General features: G+C 44.8%; 1 protein-coding gene across 1 annotated transcript; it reads right to left on the reverse strand.

Moving 5' to 3' along the window:
• Positions 1–7304: 7304 nt before the first annotated feature.
• SLC25A19 (solute carrier family 25 member 19) lies at positions 7305–18507 on the reverse strand. Its single transcript, XM_053375876.1, has 7 exons — positions 18362–18507; positions 17129–17309; positions 15810–15965; positions 13439–13609; positions 11499–11682; positions 10883–11013; positions 7305–7866 (listed from the first exon to the last, which is right to left on the reverse strand). The coding sequence occupies exons 2-7, from the start codon at positions 17258–17260 to the stop codon at positions 7666–7668; spliced, it is 975 nt and encodes a 324-aa protein (XP_053231851.1). The 5' UTR covers positions 17261–17309; positions 18362–18507; the 3' UTR covers positions 7305–7665.
• Positions 18508–19746: the final 1239 nt, after the last annotated feature.

The following is a 19746-nucleotide window of genomic DNA, read 5'->3' on the forward strand; positions in this document are numbered from 1 at the left end:
CTGACCCTGCACACACACACATACACACGTTATTAAAGGCGCACTCCTAAACGTATTTGGATTTAAGCAGCTCCCTTGTGCCTGAATATTGGAGCCCTCCTCAGGCCCTTCTCTATTGTTCCCGCCTTTTGGAAGTGTGGAGCTTGTTATTCATTTTGTGTTTTTATCTTGTATTTTTATGCTGTGAACCGCCCTGAGATCTACGGATGAAGGGCGGTATACAAATTTAATAAATAACAATGATAACAAAGCAACAATTTCCAGCAGCAACATCCCCTGGGTGGGGGCTCCTTTTACACAGAGGTGTTTGCCTATGGTTGGCTCTGCTTAATTGTAGGTGCTCCAGTCAAGGCTTTATACAGGCTTTCTGCCAGGACTTGAATGGATGAGCAGAACGCAAGGAAGCGAATCTTGTCTGGATATTAGAAAATATCCTAATAAGGGGAGGGCTGCAGCTGCTAGGCACACCCCAAAATGCAAGTGGGCCTAATGGCCACATCCCCCAATAGTCAAGCATTAGAATAAAGCAGTGGCTTTCAACCAGTGTGCCATGGCACCCTGGGGTGCCTTGAATGATGGTCGGGGGGGGGCACAGGGCAACACTGGCCTCTGTCCCTCTTTCCTTCCTTCCGTCCTCTGATGCCCTCTCAGGTTTTTGCCTCCCAAAGGCTTGCACAGCTGTTAGTTGCAGCAGCCCTGGCTACAAGCTCTGCAGGCGAATGGTGCCTCTGGTGCTGGCCATGGGGTGCTGGTTGCCAGGAGCTGAGGCGGCCTCGGAGTAAGCAAGCAAGCGGGCGAGGAGCCCAGCCAGCCAGTTTGCCAGCCCTTGCTGTTGGGAATGGACAGACAAGTGGGAGGCTGGGCAGACAGACCTTTCTTGTTCTTCCTGTGTGCAAGGCCTGACTGTGATCCGAGTGCCTGGCACCAAAGGGGAGCCTTTCTGCCATGCAGGCCCAACGGTGCCCGTTGCCTTCCAAGGTGGCACGTTCACTTTTGGCCAGTCTCCATTGGGCATCCTCTTCCCAGACCCCTCTGGGGCGGTATAAGGAGGAACCTCTCATTGGGGTGGGGTAGCTCAGAGACCAGGGGCGGCTGCCCAGAAGACTCCCAAGGAGAGGGGAGAGGAGAGGAGCTGAGGGAACACTCCACAAGGGAGAGTGTTTGAAAAGGGGTGAGGGGCTGCCGGCTAGGGGTGACATAACTGGGCTCCTGAGCCCTACAGGGGTGCCGCAAAAAGAACGTAGTCGGTCAAGGGACTCAAAAAGGTTGAAAATCTCTGGGTTATAGGATTGCTCAGAAGACCCACTATGGATGTGTATCTACAGCAGTGCAGGCACAAGGCCTGTTCATATGCTTGTTCAGCTGCTAAAGAGGAATGACCGCTGGGATTTATTTATACATACATACATACATACATACATACATACATACATACCCTGTCCATCTGGCTGGGTTTCCCCAACTACTCTGGGCGGCTTCCAACAGAATATTAAAATACAATTAGCATGGGGTACAGAACCGGCAAGTGCAGTCCTATTCCCTCTTCATTCAGGGTACAAAACAATATTGACAGATCAATACCAAAAGTGTGGTGTTAATGGGCATATTCCGTTGATCACATAGTTAATCACAGAATTGTAGAGTTGGAAGGGACCTGAAGAGTCATCTGATCCACTCCACTGCAATGCAGGAACCACAGCTGAGCTAATGTACGTATGTCAAGCTATCAGTGAGCATTATTTATTCATTTACTGAATTTATATCCCACCTTTTCTCCAAGGAGCATAAGGTGATGTACATGGTTCTCCCCCCCCTTCATTTAATCCCCACAACAACCCTGTGAGGTAGGTTAGGCTGAGAGGCAGTGACTGGCCCACGGTTACCCAGTGAACTTTATGGATGAATAGAGATTTGAACCATGGTCTCCCAGGTCCTGGTCTGCTTGTTTCCCTGCGCCAAACTCCTATTCAACAAAGCTGTCACCTGTGCATGTGCAACTGCTGTCCCAAAGGTACACACCTCAGCTTAACCATGCCTTCCATTTTCAAATATGACGGAAGCTGCTTTGAGGGAAAGTGAATGAAACAGGAGTATTTCTCAGGAAACTACAGAATACCTACGGATTGTGTGTAACGTAATGTGTACTCGGTTTCAAACACCTATGGTGGGAGCACACAAGAGTAAGCAGTAATGCATACACAAGACTAGGGCACTGGTAACTCTAGGGAGCAACTGGACATCAAAATTCCTATATCCAGAGACAATGATGTTGCTTTTGAAGATGAAATACTGGAGAAGGGTAGGATGGATACAGCAGTAGCACAGTGGAACAGCATGTGCAGCAGGTTACAGATAGGGTTTGGAAATGACCCCTGCCACTCCTAGGCCACATAGACTAATACTGTAACCCAACACAAGGAAGTTTCTTATGCTCAAAATCGGGGATGGAGAATCTGTTGGTGCTCGGTCCTCCCCTACCGTTAGACTAACAACCCCCCAATTATCGGTCATGCTGGCTGGGATTATAGGAGTTAGAACCCAAGAACATTGGGAGTATTCCCCATCCCTGCTCAAAATGGATAAAACAGTTGAAAGATGGTATGCTCACACTTACCTTTGTGGAACAGCAGCATTTTACCCCAACCTTAACTTCAGCAGCAGGTACTTACTTTGATTCCCTGTGGTATACATTGCCAAAGATGGCAGGGTCCTCCATCCCTTAGCCACATCCATCCAATGCATTAGTCACCTTACCTCTAACAGACAGCACTCTGTTTAGAACACTTCCAGCTTAATTCCATTGACACCCTTCCCAGGAGCAAAACACTTGACATGAAAACAGCATTAATCCTGCCTTCCTGGACAGTACTTAGGCCTACTTTTTGATGCGTGGGATAAATCACCCAGTAGTATTGTCTGCACCAATTAGGTCAGCCATCTGTTGTTTTAATAGTCCTTCATGCCTCTTGGACTGACCCAGCTTATGGTGATCTAATTAAGATACCACAGCTTTGCAAGACAAAATGAGCATAGTGCTGCTCCTTCTTGTGTGACAACAGCACCCTCTTGTGAATTCAGCTGTGAACTTTGAAGTGAATCAAATATTGGCACATGATATACAGGCTATGTTCCATTTCCGCTGGAATCTAGCTAATTAACAGCCAGCTAGTGCTATTGTTTTCATCTCCATCTGGAGGTGCCAACTTTCCAACCATTCCCTGCTTCTGTGTGTGCTTTTAACAGCAGCCTGATGTGCAGAGCTTAGTCAGTGAGAACATTTGTCTCAATGCTGTGAAGAGTTTCATATGCTGATTTCTGCATCAAGCTGCTATTAAAAGACCAGAAGCAGGCCAGGCTGTTTTTCTGGTCAGTGTCCAATCTACATTCTAATTCTGAACTGCCACAATACTTCATATCATACACATTTTGGGAGGAATTTGGTGCAGTACTTTGGCAATCAATTTGTCAGCACAAACTTTTCAGCTTGCCAGTCAGAATGAACCACACCACACACACCTGTCCTCTTCACCCCTCACGCTGTTCTTGGGTCTCAGCCACAGGCCAGAGCCAATTTCAGGGCCGTGAGCAGGGGTGGGGGAGCCCTGCAGCACTAGTGTAAGTCCTTGCACAGGCTTCCAATAGTGGGGCTAGTTAGTTGAATCCCACCCCCTGTATTTAGCAAGAGATTCCCAAAGCGCAACACATATTGATTACGCTGCTTGCAAGAGACCCTTCTGTGTATACGTCTGGTTTTACCTTCAGAACACCTGTGGCCCAGTCCTTCCCAGGTCGCTGCTTGTGTGCAGAAGAAGGGAAAAAAATGCTTGCAAGGTGCTTCTCCGCCAGATTTTTTAAGACAAGACATGATTGATAGGTGTCACACACAAAAAGTAGCTGGACAGATTTATGTCAAATATATTTATTATCTTTCTTCCAAGAGCAGCACATCTTTCACACAGGGTGAAAATCTGAGGCATATGCAAATCCTTAGCCCTCCACATTGAAAAATATATATGCTTATATATGACGAATACAAATGCTGTAATAAATTAACCCCTGATACAACAACATGAGTTGAAAAAAAACTCTAAAAATCCTCAATAGTTGATCCTGAAACATTTGTTTTTTGTGCATCTGTTTACACAAACAAAGTGCTTTCTGCAAGCATCTTGAGATGTACAATCCTAGACTTGCAGCTCAATATCATATCCTCTACTAGAAATCAGTATAGGGCCTTAAATGCATTAGATACTTCAGTGGGGTTCTCAACAGTACAGGTGCTCATGTCACCACTTTCAACTACCCCCCCCCCATTTGAGGGGGAGGCAGTGCTGAGCTCCTGATGCTATCTATGATGCTCAGTAAACCACTGGACTTCAAGGCTTAGCTTTGTAAAGTGCATATTGACATGGTGGTGGGATAAGGCACAAGATTAAAATTAGCCTATGTAGTCAAAAGAGGTTTGGAAAATGAGCAGCAGGATTATTTCAAGGTAGAACCATCCTATTCATAAACCCTAGAGATACACACTGGGTTGCTTTTGCCACATCAGAACTATAAATGAGAGTAACTTTGGATATTACAGAAAAAAGCACTCTGTGGTCAGTTGTGAAAACCTCTAATGCAGAGTGACAGGCACAATCTGAGCACAGAAAGTGGGGGTGTGCATACTATTGCCATATTCAGGAGCCTGTGCACCTGAACGTGCAAGTTCCCCTTAACATTACAAGAAATACCACCTTCTGAAGGCAAAAACAACTGCAATTTTGGCTGGCTTCTTCACTTACATCCAATGCCACACTGACGGCGAAACTATACATTGCTGCATTCATGTTGATAAGCCAACATACGGGGTTGCGGGGGCAACTGCATGTGACAACCAGTGAGTAAGTGCTGGTGGTGGCTTCCCACGACCAATTCATTCTCATGAGGCCATATCTCTTCCTGCCTGCCTGATTTCCAGTTAGGCATCTCCTACCCTCTGCCTCTGATGCTCCTCTGCAAATGCACCTTCACACATTAGCAATGTATGTTCAGGACCCACAAACATGCCATTCTGCCCAAAGTGAATGTTATAAAGGATCCTGAATCAACTTGCTAACCAGTTCTTTGAAAGGAGGGTGCGCGGGCAGCTGTTGACTTTCCCAGTGTAAACATTTCAGGAAGTACAGGCAAGCTTCATTCTTGGTGTATGTAACTCAAGGGATTTGTACAGTCAAATTCTCTTCCAGCAATACACAGTAAACGGAGCATGGACTGTTCCAAAACATGTATGAGGAAGAATCCTTTCTTAACAGGCAAAAAAGTAGAAAGTGACCGGAATGAACATTTCTGATTTTTCTGCTCCTGGGTGATATAGCTACGGCTTTACTGATCCAGCACAAATGATCCCATGGCCTCTGAAATAAGACCCCTTAGCTCTGAAGATTGTATAAGAATCTGCTTAATATGAGAGGTCTCACATCTGTCTTGTGTAGCAACAGATGGAAACATCTCCACCCACTGTCCAAGTCAGTGGTGTGGCTGAACGGGTGTGGCCCACACAGTGGCGCCCATACTGTGGGAGGAGAGCCTAGGGTGGGAACTCTGTCTGATGCAAGAGCTGAGTGGTTTTCATTGGATCCCAGCCCAGACAGCTCCTTGGTTTGTAAGGCTGCAAAGACATTTCTCTCTCCATTCCCCAAACTGCTGAGACATGCTGTAGTGCATATTCCTCATTACCAGCCAGCAGAGCTGATAATTAAGGGTGATGAGAGTTGTGACGTACAGGTTAGCCATCTGATACAGTGTCTTGTTACAGAAAGGTGCCTATTTTTAAAAAGCTTATTACCACACTGAATTTAGGAAAACTGCCTTCTTCTCCAGCAAGCAAAATGAATTGGCACGAGTGCACCCAGTTTATTGGAACAGATCTTTAAAACTACTCTATATGTCAAAATGCTACTCTATATTTAATGAAGAGCACAGCACAACTGCCAGCAGACCAATAAAACTACAGATGGATGAGCAAATGGAGTCTTTCCTTTAAGAACATAGATCCAATCTTCAGCACCCCAATACTCTGGACATATTTGAAGGCTGCAATCCTAAACACATTTAAGTCTAATTTAACTTAGAGGGACCTACTTCCAAGTCTGCATGTATAGCATTGCACAGACATGTTTGCAGACTGGTTTTCCTTGCAGGTTTCTTCATTTAGAAGACTGGGCAAATTCAGTTGGACAAATCGTACAGTTTAGTTTAGCTCTTTGTTGCTAAATATTATACTGGAGTCAGTTTATTGCAGATAAGTAGCTATTTCACTTGTGCTGGAAACCTGTGCCTGAGATGATCTGCCAGGGGATAAACTTATTTTGGAGCAGTTATCAAAATATTAAGTATCAGTATCACGAGGTATTTTCTTCATTAGTATTAAAAACTAAAAGACTTGGGCTATGTTCAGAAAGCAACTTCCCCCAGTTTTCAGTTCAGTACATGTGCATTAAGGTAGGAGTGCAGGAGTCAAGACTATAAAAAAGGGAAATGTTGGCACCTTTTTTGTGGGCCTATTGCAAAACTATACTGGCCACATTAGCAATTTGGGGCAGGTGATAAAAAAATGTGCTTATATGGGACACACAAGCATCAATAGAACTGGCACAGAAGACAGGAAGGGAGCAGATGGTTACCCACTCTTCTGCAGGCCTCCCTTTGTTTGGACCCCACTGCTTTTTTATTTAATATAGAATTTGCTCCATCGTTGATAAAACACCATAACGCCCTCTGAGACCACCCACAAGAGGCAAGGACAAACAAGGACTGATGATAAGCTGCAGCAGCTTCCGGTGCTGGCTGGTGCCCATTGGGACTGACAGACCAGCAGGTGGAGCCAGAACCAATGAGAAGCAGAGCCAGCTAGTTCTAGTTAATTCCCTATTATCCTCCCTACAAAGAGGAGGAAGCTGACAGGCAGTGCCACTGAGGGTAAGCTGAAGTTTGTGAGGGCAGAGTCTCATTGGTCCTAATGGAGCAGCACCCCCCCCCCGGCAGTTCTGCTTCCTATTCTGAACCACCAGTGCAGCCAGCATTCTAACAGGCAGCTGTGCCATCAAGCAAATGCCTGTAAGCAAGGCTTACTATAGCTCTGGTTTAAGGTAAACACCACAAAATGTCAATGCTGGAAAAGCAGGGCTGGCAACTGTGTCCCGGGAGAGTTAAGGGGTGTGTGTGAGCAGGTCAAGTCAGGGTTTGATTCAAAGCAGTTAGAGCAGCCCCAGTCATGAGAAGATGGGGGAAAAGCAGAGAGAGATTTGCCGGTGTTCCCCATTGAACTTAGCTAAGATGGGAGGGCCTCAATAGCAATATCTGTAAACTTCCTCCCAGTGTTAATGCCTGTTCCATGGAAGGCAAGACAAGAAGTGCTCATGGGAGGCATGACAGGAAGTGCTCCAGAGAGAAAAGACAGGCCCACAATGCCCTTGGTAGAAGCTGCAGAAGGCAATCTCCTTTCATTTGGGCCAAACATAGTAGTAAGGTGCTTTCTGGGCTTTGGCAAAGAGACAATCGTTGCCACTCTGCAAACACCCCCCACAATCCACATTCCACACCCCACACCCCGCTCCCCACATATGACAGTGTGGCTGACAGATTAATGTTTCAGTCTCCACAGAGAGGAGCTCTCTTATATCAGCCTTCCTGCTTTTTGGGGCCATTGGGGTACTTCACGGCGCGCAGGAAACTGCAGAAGATCTCATACCAGAAAAAGGTGAAGCCCGTTGCAAACGCAGCCTTCAGCAAGCTTGGGGAGAGGCCCTTGAAGAATCCTCTTGCTCCTTCATCCCGTGCAATTTGTTGGGCACAGTCCACTAAGCCACTATATGTCCGCACCTGGGGGGAAAGAGAATGGAGTGAGGGATGGCACAAATCCAGCCCGTTAAGAAACCTTGTGCAGTTTGTAGCAGAACTCAACTTCCCATTTTGTACTATTATTGGAAACAGTGGTTTGCAGAAACCATCAGCTAACGGATTAGGATGTCAAACCAGAACCTGATTGTGAACGGAATATATATATGTGAAGTTTCTGGAAGCTGTTGCAAAGAGATCTGGAGTAAAGTTATCCATGATATGAAAATGACACGCAGCTCCATCTCTCTGCTCCATCTGAATCAAGAGAGGCTTGGTGAGCTGCTAAAGCCTGTGCTTGAAGGAAGATGGGCTGGATGTGGGCCAAAAAATTTGAGGCTGAATCCTGAAAAGATTCAAGGCTGCCCTTGAAAACGGCCCAGGAACTACAACTGGTCCAAAATACAGCACTTAGATCAAATTCCCTTTAGATCACATACACCCCCTGTTTTAAAACAGCTGCACTGGTTGCCAGTTTATTTCCAGGATCAATTCAATGTGTGCACATTAGTATTTTAAAAGTAACAAATAGGACTTCCGGGTCAGCGCCATCGACGAATGGCGGTGTTCCTCCGACTGGAGGAACGGGCTCCGTGGAAATTGGGTCTTCCCGCTGCGGCGAAGGCGGGGGCCCGTTAGAAATCCCAGGCGGAGAAGCCTGGGAACGTGGGGTTCGGCAGAGCACCAAGAGCGCCTCCCCTACTCACGAGGAAACCCCTTTTCGGGGCTCCGGAGTGAAGTGGGGTGAGTAGCGCGGTGCTGCGAACCGATCGCTATTTCCATGGAGGGAAGCCGCGCAGCCATTGCCGGAGAGCACTGACTTTTTCCTGATGACATTTGGACTCTAAATCAAGTACCCGTGAGTAAAAACGGAGAATTGGATTAAGAAAATTGCAAAATTTATGAATTAGGCACGAAGCGGGAAGGTTTAAACAGGAAGTCCGCCTCCCGCTTTTTGTATATAGACTGAAGCAAAGACCCTGCAACCTAATAGCCTGGAAAACTGCTTTAAAATTGGAAATTTCCTGCATCTACAACTAATAAAACCCCCTTGGAAGCAGGAGAAAAGTGGGGGGGAATTTGACTGTTCAATCCTGCAGGAGGAGAGTAAAGGAATTGAAGTTTCCATCGTCCCTAACCTGGGGACGGGGTGTCGGGACAGAAATTGTTTGAGACGTCCATTGATTGAAAGCGGAGTACTTTTGACAGATAGCTAAAGAGAAACAAATTAACTTCAACGCTACTTTCTGCATTTTTGCATTTTAAAGAAACAAAGTATCTGAAAATCGAAAGGACTTGAAATCGAAAGTAATCTTCTTTGGTGGATACATTTTAAAATTGGATACAAATAGAAATTGTGTCCCCTAGAGGGAGCTTGTCAGTTTGTTGTCGCAGTTTATTTGTAGACTCTACAGCTGCGAGATTCGGATCGTGGGACCAGTCGTTTGACCTTGACAGAAATGTGTTGGAAGGAAGATTTGGTGTCTGCCCTTGGCATGACAAATGTTTTGCTGGAGCAGCTGCATGATAAAATGAACTTGATGCATGAAAAATTGGACTTGATGAGTGCTGTGGCCAGTGAATATGATTTAACAGAGAATAAGGATAAAGAAGCTATACAGCGATTAATTCAGGAATCTGGCTTAACAAGGCAAGTCCAAGGGCAGATGAAGAAGGAAGAGGTAGTGATTACTCCTCAAACAACACAAATGGAGAGATCCAAAGTCCTGCAGGAACAAAAGCCACTGCGTTGGAAGATGGAACTTGGAGAGTGCTGGGAAGTGTTTGAAATCAAGGAAGCTTTTAACTCTAGTGGGACCATGAAACAGGTGAAGAACTATTTTTTGGATAAAGTTTCTTTGGATTACAAAGATGTCGACGGGGAGTGGGACTGGGGGGAAGGGGCCAGTCTGATGAAGGAAAATGGAAATTATTACCGGATGGAACCCTCCGGAGACCCACTCCCCAAGAAACTAACAATAGACAAAGAAGTGCGTAAGCACAAACAAGAACAAGAAAATCTGCAGAAGGGGCCTAGAAGAGATTTAAGGGCCTCGGACATTAGAACACCAGATTGATGGACTGGATGTAATGGACAGAAAGGACTGACACAATCCGAAACCAGGAAGAAGGGACTGCTGGATAAAAATTAGAGATACAAAGGGAAATTCTTTTGTTAATTTTGGAATTAGTGTAACATTAATGAAATATCAGGGAATATGCTGGAAAGGAACTAAATTGGCTTTAGCAGAAATGATTTAAGGAGATATGTATAAATATGATGTAAACTTTGAAATTTTAAGATTTTTAAGATAAGATAAGGTTAAAGAGATTAAGGTAAATTGAATAACAGATAATATTAAAAGATGGAAAGGTTATGTCGAATCAACATATAAGATAGATTGCGAAGATTAATTATTTAAATTAAAATTGAGAAACATGGGAAGAATTTGCTGGAATAACAATTTAAACTAGAATACAAAAAGGGAGGTGTGAGGAGGTTCAAGAAATAAGCAAATGAAAAGTTGTAATCTGAGATTTGTATTTTTCTTTTTTCTTTTTTGGTTTTTTCTTTTTCTTTTACTTTTTGCTGTATTTTTCTGTTTTTCTTGTTACTCTTTTTTGTGTTTATGTATGGATGAAAATTTGAATAAATATCATTTTAAAAAAAATTAAAAGTAACAAATATACTGATTGTGTAATTGGTCACACAGTTCTCTGGTCAGTGAGGATAAGACCAGTTTTCCAGTAGTATCTCCAATGAATCCATTTTGTTCCTCCATCACACAGCTCCAAATAAGCAGTGGGATTCTTAATTTTAGTGCCACACTGCCCTTACGTCACACAATGCTGTTATAAAGTTATCCTTTATAGTTTAAGACTAGGTTGTTTCAGATTTTACTTTCAATTTATCCGCCTGGTTTACATAAATTGTGGGCTACGTTAGGTACACAAAAAAAAGGGAGGCAGAAAGATCCCTGCAATCTGAAACGTCTCTCACCTGCCCAAATGCTGCCCGGGCTTGCTCAAAGCCAGCTACCTGCAGTCTTTTCTTGAACAGGTCAAAAGGATAAGTGAGGGTTTTGCTGAGGACGCCAGCACAGCTGCCGCAGACAAAGTTTTTAATATTACCTGAAAAAGAGAAGTCTGGAGTTGAGGGATGTGTTTCAGAACTGCTTGGTAGCTTAAGACAGGAATTAGTTAAAGGCTTCCAGTGTTATTATGATTAGTTATCCATAGAGCACTTTTATTAAGCAGTGATTTACAAGAAAAACCAATAGCTGGAGCCCTTGGAGCAACTTTCCAAGCACAACTATGTACACCTTAGTGACAGACTGCATCAACTAAAGTGGGTGGGATTCATGAACCAAAAGCACTGACCACTAACAAGGAACCAGATGTTGTAGATATTACTGCAAATTTAGCGTGCTATTTTTCTGATATGCAAATGACAGTAGAAGACTTGGTCTATTTATCTGTATCATGTATTATTTATATTATCCTTGTTTATAAAGCCTAATAAAAAGTTATTTAAAATAAAAAACTGGGGTGGGTGGGAGTGTTACACAGGTGCACAGACAATTCCCCCCAACACTTTTCCAACCCCCAGGACTAACCTGTTTTCATTTCTTCACTTGGAACGATCCAGTCATACAGTTTCTTCAGGAGACTATAGAAGGAAAACTGGAAGCCAGCATAGGGGACAATGGCAATGAGAGTAGGGCTGAGCCCCTTATAAAAACTCAACAGCCCTTCTTGCTGGTACACACATGCTACAGCATGGCGGAAGTTCCTGTAAATCTAAAACAGTTCATGGGTGAGTATGTTTCCTTGTGTGGCTCATTAACAGAGGCCTATGATATTTATTGCTCTATATGCATCAGTGTGTAAGTCAGGCTTCAGCAATGCTCCCAAAAAGCTCCAGAGTTTATGGAGTGGAGCTTCTGCACATACTTTTCACACCAATCAAATTCCACCTTAAAATGTCCAGTCAAATTTTCCCACCTTACCCACTTGCTGTGATCTTGCAAGGGGAATAGTAAACCTTGCTCCTCTAAGACCTAAACTCTATATAGGGTAAGACAGAATTATTTATCATAAGACGAGCCTACCCAATCAGGCCTATGGCCCATCTAGATAAAAAAATCCTGTTTTCACCATCGTCAACCACATACCTGTGGGAAGCCCACAGGGAGAGTCCAAGCGCAAGGACACTCTCCTCCTCTCCAGTTTCTGACAACTGGCATTCTTTCAAAGCCAACCTAATTGGTGGCCAACACAGCCTCCTGTGGGAGCAAATTCTATTAACCATGCACTGCATGAAGGCATTTCATGCTAATTGAGCATATTTCTGCAAAATACCGATTGTTCTGAATTCAAAACCATCACTTTTCTGGAGACAGAAGAGAAGATCCCTGGGCCCAAAATTTAGATTTGTGTTGGGGGAGGTAAAGGTAAAGGTAAAGGTACCCCTGCCCGTACGGGCCAGTCTTGACAGACTCTAGGGTTGTGCGCCCATCTCACTCTAGAGGCCGGGGGCCAGCGCTGTCCGGAGACACTTCCGGGTCACGTGGCCAGCGTGACATTGCTGCTCTGGCGAGCCAGAGCCGCACACGGAAACGCCGTTTACCTTCCCGCTAGAAAGCGGTCCCTATTTATCTACTTGCACCCGGGAGTGCTTTCGAACTGCTAGGTTGGCAGGCGCTGGGACTGAACAACGGGAGCGCACCCCGCCGCGGGGATTCGAACCGCCGACCTTTCGATCAGCAAGCCCTAGGGGCTGAGGCTTTTACCAACAGCGCCACCCGCGTCCCATGTTGGGGGAGGGGAAGCATCAATTACTAACTCCACAATTGGTAGATGTGGGGAAATCTTACCATTTGATAAAGCCCCCCAACCTTTACTATATACAAGCATGTGGGGCAGAAAAAAAATAATTCACACTATGTTTTCATTAATATCTATGACTAACGAACTGTGTGGTAGAAAATTGTTACCACTTGGTAAATTGGCTATACAGTGGTACCTTGGTTTGCATACGTCTTGGTTTGCATACGTTTTGGATTACAAACACGTCAAACCCGGAAGTGCGTGTCCCGGTTTCAAACCTTTTTTTGGATTACAACCCATTTTTTTGGGATTACGAACAAATTTTTTTGGGAGGCCCCATTGGCGAAAGCGCGCCTTGGGTTACAACCTGTTTTGGTTTACAAACGGACCTCCGGAACGGATTATGGTTGTAAACCAAGGTACCAGTATATTCTTCCTAATGGTTTGTGCAAACCATAGTTTGCTACATTCAAACAAAATAGCAAATGCAGAAGCTTCCCATCTCCTCTTGTGCATGGGGAAAGGAGTGGAAGGGAGCCCATGGGCCTATGGCCTGCGGCTGCTCATTCTTGATCCTGTAAGTAAATAAAGAAACTGCCATGTGCTTCCAAGATCACCAAATGACCATCACCTAAATTGGTGGGAGCAGAACCAACTGGGAAAGGATGCACACAGCAGACAGAGGAGACAGACTTAGCAGGGGGAAAACTTCTCACCCATTTCTTACCTTTGGCTCACCTTGGGCAGCCAAGCGGGTACGCAGTGTGTCCAGGGGCTGAACTGCCACAGTGGCAGCACAAGCAGACAGCCCGCCACAGAAAAAGTGCACTGTGAAGCCTCTGGCATCATAAGATGTGCCCTGGTGCACCAACTTCGTCAGAAACTCAAAGCTTACAAACTTGCATAGAAAGAAAAACAAGAGATGAACACCATCAGTTTAGGTAAGAAATATGGTTGCCACCCACAGTGAGGAGAATGAAACCTATCACCTAAAATCTCCACTGCAGCCCAGCCACACATATCACAGTAACATTTTTTAATATTTTTAAATATATTTTTAATACACGTGTTATGTACTGAGTTGAATAGGATCCAAAATGCAGCAGACTGATTGGTCCTAGAACAATAGGATTCAGAATGCAGCAGTCTGATTGATCCCAGAACAATAGGATCCAGAATGCAGCAGTCTGATTGGTCTGCAGGAGCCACCCAATCCAATTACAGGTGGAAGTGAATCTGCAACCTGATTGACCTACAGGAGAATCCCGGAATTAGCCAATCATGTGGGGCCCACTGTGTAAATAATGTATATAAAGCAGACATTTCGGGGGAACTGGCATTCCTCACTACTATGAGCTGAATAAAGAGCATGAAATCCACACTCGACTCCAAGTATATTTCAACAAGTAAGTAAGAAAAGGCATTCTGTCTCAAAGCACTTCAGCTGCACCCCATGTGAGGATGCGGCAGTAGCAGCATGAGCAGCTGAATGGGAAGTTACTAGTACTGGACCATCATGTCTTGTGTATCATTGCCATCAGGTTTCAGCTCAACTGCTATGGCTGGACATTAGGTTTCCTGGATGGTATCCCTGCAATTGTGTTGTCTGTCTTTTCTCAATTCCCAAGACCACCACCTACGGTGTCCCTGAATTCTCCATTAACTCTACTCTGGCAATTTTCAGTGAAGTTGTACAACTGACCTCAGCAGGGGTGGGGCAGAGTTGGAAGGTGGTCCAGACTGCACTCTGCATCCTGCAGGGGTTTTCAGTATCAGGACCAAACAAGCAAAGCACGTTCTAAGCCTGTAGTTATGATGGTGCCATTATGAATTAAATGAGCTTACAACATGAAACTCTGAACATGTTCAGTCTTTAATATTTTATTTGGCAGCATTGTCTAGGCAAACACTTGGGTTTCTTTCTCTCTCTAATATAGTGGGGATACAGCAGTTGTGTAAAGCATGGAATTGTAAGCGGTGGGTAGGGAGACAAACTTTCACCTTTCTGGCTTTGCCCATTTTTTGTTTCTCTCTAAACTGTCTTCTCCCTTATCTTTCTGTCTGTGAAAGCTCAGGGTGAAAGATTGGGTGTAAGCTTATTCACACATTTACTTTGGAATAAGATTATTGAACACAAAAGGATTTAATTCTGAGCACATATGCGAAGGCTCAGGTTGCACCATACATGTTTTTCTGGGGAGATGGTGGGGAGGGATGAAAGAAGCTCAGCGTAATATACATTATCACCTAAAGGGGGGAAGGAACTATAAGACCATTCAGTCCAGATGCTAAATCATCTAGCTGCACCACTGTTTGCACACCTTTACTATTGTATAGTACTGAGGAACACTAGTGTCCTACAGCAAGTCGATCTGCATGCTAACAAAACGTTACTGAAACCCATCTATTTGTCCTCTATTTATACTACAGTCATTAGGGAGAAGGATGGAAAGATCGTAGCAACAGCACAGTCTGGATGCCAAACCACCTTGCAGTCACTGGATGGAAAGGGTCGTTTCCAATGCAATGTTCATGCAAAATATATTTCACCATCCCTCCTCCTCACTGTTACCTCCTGAAAAGCCTCTCCTGGTTGTCAGGGAACCTTCATAAAAGGCCTGGGGCTTCTGTACCTCTCCACACAGAAGAAGGGAGTGAGGACTTATTAGACTGGCAGTTGCAAAGAGAAAAATCAGACAGAGGGTTTCTCAAACTGCAAGAGAGGCTTTGCAGGGAGGGGACTGCAAGGAGTTGGAATGGATGCCTCCCTAAGAGTGTAAGGGTTTTGGATTAACTGATCCTTATTATTCCTTCCACATAATAACATTATAAGTACTTTGCACATGGTCAGAAAGCACAGGAAGAGTCCAGATGACAAAAAAGTGAAGTCTTTGTTATGCCCAGATGGGCAGTTTATAAATTACAATGTTGTTGTTGTTGTTACTACTACTATTACTGGCCCTTAGAAAAGTGAAACTGGTACTTGAGGGCAAATAAAGGAAAGGCAGCTATAACAAAACAGATTTGCTGAGTAAGTCACTGGAAAAGATAAAACACTCAGGGTAGAGAGTTAATCCCAAACATTTCCTAATTCTTACCTGGACAGCTCCATAGGTAACTGAGAGGAGCTGAGCAGGGACATGGCCCTTCCAGAAAGCTGGTAGCCCTTCTTCCTGGAAAATCTTGCAAACAGCCTGCCAGATGCCATGATACTTAGCCTGGGGGTTTCTGGCAGAAAATGTTTCTATCTGAAGCTGAAAGAAGACAGGCATAGTTGGCTTTCAGTTTTAATGTATACACTGTAAATTGCTTCATGGTTTAAATTCAGGATATGAAACCTGTGGCCTTCCACATGTTGTTGAACATGACCCCAGGCAGCTTAGCAAATGGTCAGGTATGCTGAGAGTTAGAGGACCACAGGTTCCATATCCCTGGTTTAAATAATTAGGGTGCTTCTCTCAACTCTTTCCAGGCCATGTACTGCTCTCATAATTCTAACTGTCAAGAGTATATTACCAGTTTTCACATAACATCTCTAAAGCAGAGAGGGCTTACGAAAATCAAATGGCATGATAATTAACTTCATCTTCTGAGGTGTTTGCATGCTAATTGCATGTAACACAAGCCTGTTAAACAAGTGGGGTCTATAACAAAAGGTTGCACTATGCTGCTATTCAATGTCCCAGCTAGTGTTCTGTGGCCACAATGATTGCGCTCTGTCCTCACTGTCTGCTTTTCTTGTCATGCCCTCTTTAGGGGTTTTTAAAGATGTTTGTATTCATGCAAATGTTGGGGTCCCTCTCAAGTCTGTTCATATCTCTGTCTTGTGCACTGATGATGCTCTTTTAGCTACATAAAGGATTGAGACTTGGAGAATGAGTTTACTTAACTGGCTGTCCAATTTAAGAACACTTCTTATGAGACAGCCTAGAAAGGGCTATACCACAGCTGGTTTCAGCCAGCACAGATAAATGCATTTGCTAGATCTTTGGCTAGAAAGGCTGAGGGACTTGGTCCCTCACAGTGTGTGAGCAAAATTGCATGAAAGCTGACTCATAAAGGAATACAGTGGTACCTCTGAATGTGAATGGGATCTGTTCTGGCGCCCTGTTTGCATCCTGAAGCAAACGCAACCCGCGTCTGCCTGTGCGCGGGTCGTGATTCGCCGCTTCCGTGCATGCGCATGACGTCATTTTGAGTGTCTGCGCATGCGCAAACGGCGAAACCCGAAAGTAACACGGAGCATAACCTGAAAACGCTCAACCTGAAGGACATTTAACCCAAGGTATGACTGTAGCTTCTTAACTATACAGCTTACTGATCGAGAAGACAATGGGCATAGTTGATGGCTTAAGTTTGATGGCAAACTTTTTGTTTGTTCATTGTAGCAACACAGTAACTGTTATGTGAACTGTACCTGAAAACGAATCTTTAGGACGTCAAAGGGGCTGATCATTGCTCGAGTGACAAACCCAGATGCAGATCCTGCTGTTGCTATGTCCACGGTTGTAAGAGACGCACACTCGGAATCTGGGTCATAGCCAACCATCCCTCTAGGGTCCACAGGCAGCTTCAATATCCATTCACGCTAGCGGACACTGGTGATTTAAATATATATATGTATGTATGTATACTGCTTTTCAGATGAGAAAATACAAAAATGCTACTACAATAAAATATTGACCATCATAACCCCAATGCATCTTTCTTAATGTTTTTCTATTGAAAACTCTGGTTCCAATATAGGATTTTATTTTTCCAACACTGTAAAATGAATGTGAAGATAATTATTTACACTGCAAAAACAAACGATCAATCCAGAACAGTCTAGCAAACAGACAGCAGGGCAGTGCATTTATAGGAAACTTTTCTTGAAGATGCAAAGCTGCCTTACACTGAGAGAACCTATTCCAGATTTGTCTCCTCTAACTGGCCTTAGGATCTTAAGGTATTTTCATACACATCCTTCAAAAACCGTGAAGTGGGGACAGAAATATTCCATTTCTAACCATACATTGCTTTATAAAATGGGTTAGTAACAGAGTCAATGGCTCCAATACTAGTCAAATCAGACTGTTTCAAAGTTGTAGTTAGCTTTTCTCAGGTGCCTATCCCATGCCTGTATCTCATGCACAGAGCTTTGGGCATGCTACAATTGGTACATTAACAGTATCGGTGATTTAATTTTTCAGTCGAAAAATCCAACACTCTTAACCACTGCACCACACTGGTTCTCTTAAGACAGCCTCACCGAAAATCTGCAATTCCTGAAGCGACCCTACGGCCACCACCACACAAAACAAACCCCTCAAAATTCGAGGGGCGGCGCTGTTGTTTTAATTTGGCTTTGTACTTTTTGACGTTTCATTTATCGTGCGCTATTACTTCTGCTACAATTGTGTGCTTTTCCGTGTTGTAAGCCGCCTCGGGCGTGGCTTTTACTGTGGGAAGGCGGCGCAGAGATCACATCGCGCAGGAGGAAGCGCCGCCTGAGCATGTGCAGAGTTCCTAGGCAGCGCCGCTGAAGGGCCATCCAGAGGACACGGCCTGAAGGGAGGAGTTTGAGTGGCGGGAACCAATTGGCGGTGTCTTAATTCTTTTAGCGCCGCCCACCTCCCCTGCCCCACAGTAGGACCCCCCAGCCACCTGCCTTGGGTCGCGGCTCCCTCCGTAGGCTCGCGCCCGCAGCTCCTCCTCAACGCGCTTCTCCCGGCGGCAAAGGAGGGCGACTACCGCCCAAGTGACAAGGCCGGGCGGCGGCACAAGCTCGCTCCGCCCAAAGGCCCGGCGGCGTTGGAAAGCCGGCCTCACGCTGCCCTCGCGTGGCAGCCGCTTGGTCTTCTGGGAAATGTAGTCCGCATTCTCTGAAGCGGCTTCTTTTTACTGTAAAGGGAGAGGAAGAAAGGGGCGGGGCGGTGGAATTTAGCTCAGGACAGGAGATATATATCGGCCTGTTATAAAGGCAGCCGGACCTGAAATGTGCCAAGGATGTGTTGGAATAGGAGCTCTCTGTGGAAGGAGAGGCACGTAAAGGAAACATACGTGTATGGGGTGGGTGGGGGTGGAGATGCAAAGTTATTTTTTCTGGTCATGTATATTTATTAGAATTCACAGGGCGCCGGGCTGGAGTTTCCTTCGAAACAAACAAACAAAAGATTTTATGTTCAGGGCACAACACACCCCTCCTTTCACATAAATAAAGTATGTGGTTGACAGCCTGTTCCAAATCGGTTTATTGCATATTTTTAAATAGTTTAACACTGGGCCACCCCAAACCGATTTTATTTTTTGTTCAACTTTTTAAATAATTCTAAAGATGGCATCCAAATACAGGATTCGTAGACCATTCCATAAATTCAGAGGCATAATTTGTAGGTGTGACGTAAATGGCACATAATAAACGTGAAACTGCATTACTTTGTGCCGTGGTGGGTGTTAAATAGTGGTAATATTTGTTGCTGCTAGCGCATTTGCAAAGCTAAGCAAGGTCTGGTGTGGTTTCAAATTGCATGGGGGACCGTTTGTTGAAATTTCCAAATTCCTTTATTGCAGGGGATTGGACTAGATGACTCCCAGCCAGGGTCCTTTCCAACTCTACAAGTCTATGAGCCTATGATTCTATGAGTGGGTAGCTTACGGTACATAGGCACCTGTTGAACCTGACATTTTAGGTTGCCTATCCCTAACTCCAAGCCTGTACTTGGGGAGAACTGTTACACTCCTGTCAAGCAAAATATGAAAAATCAACTTCTAGTTTCTTACAGAACTATTATTGTGCTTTAAGAGAGGTCTAAAACATGACCCAATACTCCTATAACTCCTTCTCAACCCCTCCACCCCGAAAAAGCCTGCCCTTGAACTTAAAGGTAAAGGTAAAGGGACCCCTGACCATTAGGTCCAGTAGTAAACAACTCTGGAGTTGTGGTGCTCATCTCGCTCTATAGGCTGAGGGAGCTGGCGTTTGTCCGCAGACAGCTTCTGGGCCATGTGGCCAGCATGACTAAGCCGCTTCTGGAGAACCAGAGCAGCGCACGG

The sequence above is a fragment of the Podarcis raffonei genome, chromosome 2, assembly GCF_027172205.1.
Source record: "Podarcis raffonei isolate rPodRaf1 chromosome 2, rPodRaf1.pri, whole genome shotgun sequence".
NCBI lineage: Eukaryota > Metazoa > Chordata > Lepidosauria > Squamata > Lacertidae > Podarcis > Podarcis raffonei.